The sequence below is a fragment of the Pithys albifrons genome, chromosome 2 (genome assembly GCF_047495875.1).
Source record: "Pithys albifrons albifrons isolate INPA30051 chromosome 2, PitAlb_v1, whole genome shotgun sequence".
Classification (NCBI taxonomy): Eukaryota; Metazoa; Chordata; class Aves; order Passeriformes; family Thamnophilidae; genus Pithys; species Pithys albifrons.
Window position 1 is genome coordinate 48,753,745 of NC_092459.1, and position 6,000 is coordinate 48,759,744.

General features: G+C 38.1%; 1 protein-coding gene across 1 annotated transcript in view; it reads left to right on the forward strand.

The window, feature by feature from the left end:
- NT5DC1 (5'-nucleotidase domain containing 1) overlaps window positions 1-4,718 on the forward strand; it is a 130,452-nt gene extending 125,734 nt beyond the window's left edge. The window contains exon 12 of the mRNA XM_071547877.1: window positions 4,347-4,718. Within this exon, the coding sequence (XP_071403978.1) occupies window positions 4,347-4,465 (119 nt within the window). The 3' untranslated portion in view covers window positions 4,466-4,718. The remainder of the gene's footprint in view (window positions 1-4,346) is intronic.
- Window positions 4,719-6,000: the final 1,282 nt, after the last annotated feature.

The window sequence follows — 6,000 nt, forward strand, 5'->3', positions numbered from 1 at the left end:
CTTCTCACTCGTCATGGGGATGTTGCTGTGGTGTCATGATGAAAAAATGTTGGCTTTGCTTTTGTTGTTCAATACTGAAAAATTTTTCCTGACATTTCTGCTGTGTATTTTGGGACAAATCTGTTTCAGTCTTGGACTGTGCTTTTAATTGAAAAAAACGCCTTCCATCTAAAGCATAGTTGAGATTTTATTTGTTTAATGTGTTGGTTTGTTCAAGGAAATTAAAAAAAACCACACTAATTATCCATAAGTATTAAGTTTATCAAACCGGCCTGTGTCTGGATTAGATGATAATTGTCTTCCATTCAGTTACTCAAATATTTTTCTGATCGCTCATCAAGAATATTACATTTTCCCTTCTTCTTGTGGTTTCTTTTCCTTCCTTGTGGGTGGAACTTCAAGTCTGCCTCTGATAAAAGCTTGTAGCTTTCATTTAGTTGGCTTACACTAATTGCACAGCACACAGACACTGAGATATTGTCAGCTTTGTAACTATGACATAAATCCATCAGTAGCATCTAAGTACGTGCATGGATATGGGTATACATAAGCTTCAGAACACAATGTTGTAATTATTGTGACTTAATACATGGAGCTGAATAACTGGAACACAGTAGCTGACAGTGGTTACTGTTCAAATATCATCATTGTTATTTTGTTTATATCAGGGCTGCTGGAGTCCTGTAAGGGAGGTAGGGCAGTGCAGGACTTCTGCTTCTGAGCTGAGGCTAAGGCATTAACCTGTGAGAGTTGCCCAAGCCATTGAGAAATGCTAGTAACACTGAATAGTCACCATAAAGGAAACCAGTTTTCATCACTCACTTGTACTCAGGCTGATATGGGACCAAAGAAACAAGTGGGACAGAAATTCAGGTTGATGCATCTAATAACTGACATTTCTGTAGACCTAGAAAGGGACCTTGAGACTCTTCATGTTTGACTTCTAGGAGTCTTTGGCTCAAAAAGTGAATATCCTATTTATCTTGGGGGAAAAAAAATGTGGTTGCGTGGAATTATCTAAGAATGATAGAAAAATTCTGGAACTGTGATTCTGAAGCAATTGGGTACAGCCAGATAGTTCATCCTTCCAGCCTCAAGCTCTTTAGTTTATTCGTGTTTGTTTGGGGGGTTTTATAGTAGTGGCAATATTAAATGTGTTTTGAGCTTAATTCTAACCTGTTGGTTAGAACTGATTAAAGACTCACTGTCAAATTATATCTCAGAGAGGACTAGGTATCTGCCCCCACCACCACCACCCCCACCTAATTTATGAGTCTTCATCAGGGTTAAGTGAAAAGGGGGTGCCAAGATGCAAAGGTCTGCCACGACAGCAGCAGCTGTGAGCATACACAATAGTAAAACCTGAAGAATTTACTGGCAGAAATACTAGGAAAACAACAACTTGGAAAAAAGCAACTATTTTTTTTCCTGAGACTGGCTTTATTATCAAATACTGTGTCTTATTTTTTTCATTCTTTTGCATCAAGCCATGCTCTGTGCAAGCATTTCATTATAGCAAAATGGAATTCATAAGAATCATAGGATATCCTGCATTGGAAGGGACCCATTACGATCATTGAGTCCAACTCCTGGCCATGCATAGAACAGCTCCAAGAATCACACCATGTGCCTGAGAGCATTGTCCAAATACTTCTTGAACTCTGTCAGGCTTGGTAGAATGACCACTTCCTGGGGGCCTGTTCCAGTGCTCAACCACCCTCTGGGTGAAGTACCTAATTTCAATATCCAATCTAAACCCTTTCCTGACACACCTTCATGCCATTCCATCAGATCCTATCCCTGGTCATAAGAGTGAAGAGATCAGTGCCTGCCCTTCCTCTTCCCCTCATGAGGAAGCTGTAGACTGCAGTGAGGTCTCCCCTCAGGTCTCCTCTTCTCCAGGCTGAGCAGAACAAGTGACCTCAGCCACTCCTCCTGGCTTCCCCCAAAGCTGCTTATTTCTTCTCTATATCATCAGTGAGAACATGGAAAAAGAATAGACATGAAATTGTTTGCTCCTGTGTCCAGGAGACAGACTCCAGACTTGTATTGCTGTTCTTTGTTGATGAGCCAATATTGCTGGACCTAGTGATACCATTGCCTTTTACATTAAAAGAAGCTGTATTGAGCTTTTGTGTACAATTCACATGATACTTCTGCATTCCAGGGGAGCTGTGATTTATTTTAAATTGAAGAGTTTTCAAAGAACTTTCTTTAAATTTTGCAATAAAAAAAAATCTATCTTAATTTCCCTGTAAACTTGCCCTTCTTTCTCTGTGTGTATTTATTTATAGCCACTAAGATTCCAAGTATGCCTTTCTGGATCACTCCAGAGCTTTCTCATAAATATATCAAACTGAAATCAAACCCTAGTATAAAATATTGCATATTCTGAGCCAAGCAGATGCAACAGATGCAGCAGTTGTAATCACTGATGGAAACAAATCTGGAAATACAGGAAGTTTTTACAGATGTGATACATAAAATCTTCCTCATAGGTGAAGAATAGTGTCTGCCTCATGCTTCAAGCAACTTTTAGTGATGCCTTGGGCAACATTTTTAAATATGGATATCTTCTGGTCATCTTTCAAAGTCAGCTTGCTGAGACAAAAGCGATATTTAAATTAATAGATTGGGGGGTGAATATGTAAAAAATATGATTATTCTCTTCTGAAGTCTTGTGCCATGTATATAGAATGGTTTCAGTGTTCAAGCTGATTGTGTAAAGTTAGTTTAACAGAAATTATCAATAAAATTACCATTCTGATCCAACTGATTCTTTTCTTCAGCAATAAGCAACTCTGCAGCAAGCCTGCCCCATTTGTGCTGCTCTTTGATTAAACTACTCTTGGGAGACTCCAGACTGTTAGGCTAAAATGGTAGTAAAAGCTTTTATATAAAAGTAGTTGTATGGCATTTGATTTTTATAGCTCATAAAGATATTAAGAAATATTTTCTTTCTTTTTCATTATTATCTGTTATTTTTGAAACCTTTGTTTTAAACAGAGCTGTCATAAATAGACTCAGCAGTCAGTAAATCCAGTGGGCCCTCTGCATGCTAGAAAAACATCTGCCTGTTCTGCTGTGCTGAGAACAAGCTCCAGAGATTTTCCTGACTCAGACAAAATGAGAAAATGCACTTCTTTGAGCTAAAATAACCCACTTAATAAAGCATAATTCTCTTTCAGTCAAGTTCCCTCCTATTCCTACTTTATTCCACACTCTGATTTTTCAGCTTGATCTACTCATTTGCTTGCTATAGTAATGTTTAATATGGTTTTAAAGCTGTGTACCTGGATGCTGTCCTGGTGCCTGCCTGCAAATCGCTTGTGAGACAGAACTGAATTTCCTGTTTGCGCCGAAACTGCTAAAATTGTGTGTTTCTGTTTCATAAAACTTGATAAGTGAAAAAAACCCCAAACATTGTAGCATATAGTTACAGGATATCATTTCCCCAAATTTACTGCAAATTTTACTTACTGTACAGATGTGCTGAGTAATACTTTTTGTGTTTTGCTTTGGTTTTAAGCAGACAACCTGGAAAGGAGCTAACCCTTTTTTGCTGGGTTTTGTTTGGTGTTTTTTTTTTCATTTATTGTAAATGTAATTGTTTTTTGAATTAAGTTTTATTTATGTGTTTTTCTAATCTGGTTTCTTGAACTTTGAGAGGTGAGCACAGGAAGTATCAGTTTTCTGGCTGGGAGGGTGGGTGGGTCACTGCTACCAGCAAAGACTTTTTTTTTTAAAGCTACAGAAAAGAAAGCTTTTACTGTTCAGAACTATTTTAATGCATTCAGTGTTCTTTACAGACTGGAAGTGATGAGTACACCAAGTTACAGATTTCTAAGAATGCTTGATACAAAATGATGTTAACACTGGACTGCAAGAAGGTCTAAGAGCGGGTGCCTTTGGGGAATCTTGCTAAAACAGCCATGAAAAACATGTTTTAAACATAACCCTGTTATGAGTAGATTGCTGACATAAAAGAGAAAGGTGACAAGTTGAAGAATGAACTTGAAGGTGCACTTGGGGGGAAATTCCATCTAGGCTCAATGAAGATGTTTGATTAGTATTTAAGTATTAGTTAAATAATTTTCTCTAATTAGCATTATTTCAGCAATCAAATAACTGAATATCCTTTACTGCAGTTGAGTAAACTCTGAAAGTCAATCCCTTGGACAGCTGAAGACGTCAAATAAATGTGTAATCATGCAATCTGATTGAATTCTAATGCTGGTGAGCAAACAGCTCAAGGTTTTAAGAAGAACTGCTGTTCACCACAGGCTTATTTTTTATGTGATACAGACTGTGTTGCTAATCGGATGTGGTATGTTTCTGTCTTGCAGATTTACCACTGGATTATAGATTTACACGATTTTCCTCAAATAGCTCAGCAACTGCCGGGTACTATCCAACCCCTCCGAGAGCACTGCTGCCAAATGAGGAGTCAGTGACTATGAAATAGGTTATCAGCTTTTTCCTCAAACAACCCTGTGGCCCTTACTTAAACTGCTATCAAATGCTAATTGGTGAAAATGCTGTGTGATGCTTCATAAAATAGAGTGATGGATTAAAGCAGACTCCTGTGTAGACTTGTTTCACTTGTTTCTCTAGTCTAGCCGGAACAGATGAGCAATGCATCCTTCTCTCTAAATCTCCTGTCTACCACTACCTTTCACCAAGTGCTATTGGCTTTTTCTATGCACTGCCCACCATCTTCAGGAGAAATGTAGTAGTCCCAAGTTACATTCTACATTTTCAAGGACATTTTAGGTACTATCCCTATGTAAAATGATGCTATTGCTACTGGAAGCCCCAAGACCCAGTCCAGACCCTCAGCCATATTACCTTGGACAGTCCAGGTTATCAACATAGATAGTGCAGGCTCTGAGGAATTTCTCTTCTCACTGTAGCTATTCTTGAAGATAGAGAAAGACTGAAGCCCAAAGAAAAAGATGCATCATACTCAAAGAGGAACTTGAATGGGATTTAGGCAAGTAAATGCCGACTGATAGTTCTGAAAGCATTTCTCACACGCTTTGTATTCCTGATAAGGGCCTAACCACTCTTCAGCATTAGGGTTCCCTACATGCCTTTTCCTCCTTTAGTCTTCAATACCTCAAGAGTCAGAGCTCTTCTGCAGAAGAAGGGAAACCTGTATACAGTTTCTATCTCTGATGGAGTGGTTCAGCCCACATTCTCCACCTCCCTGGGAAATCCTTCCAAGAGGAGGAAAGATACAGAACAGCCTCAGCCCAGAAGAGTAACAGAACTGAAGGCATAAACTGAATATGGGCTTTCTTATCTGCTGATTTAAGCAAAGAGACACCCTGTTCTCTGCAGATTTATGTCCAAAGACCTGTTCTCCAGTGCTTTGGACAGGGAGCCCTCAGTAAATAATGCAGCCTAGCAGGTGCAAAAACTTGTCAGATATTTGTTTAGTTTTGTCACACTCAGCAGAATTTTGAAGAAATTTCCCTCAAATTTTAAAGAACAATAAACAGAAACCTTATTTTCTTGTTTCCAAGAAAAAGAATTTATTTTCTTAGGCCTAGACAATTATCAGAATGGCTTTAACTTGTGTTAACTTGTGTCACTGCAGCTCAGTCTGTATTTTTGCAGCTTCACCAGTTAAAATATTTTGCATCAGAATCAGACACAAACACCATTTCAACTTGTTTCGGGGATAACCGCTTTTGTTTGCTCATTTTTTCCTTTTCTTTGCATAGAATGTTATTTTAATAGTCTCGTGGTCCAGTATGCTTCTAAGTAATACGCAACTTCTCCAAATTAGCATTAAGCATGGGTTTACTGAAGGGGAACCATAAAACAAATGGGAACAAAATTGATAAAACCTTTCTTTAAAACAAGGTGGATGAGGAATAAAAATTAAAGTGCCATTATCCTCCTCACAAACTACAGGCTGAAAATATTTGACTTAAGATGGTAACAATTAGTAATACTTGAGTTTATTTTGAAATTTTTTAATTAGCATCAATG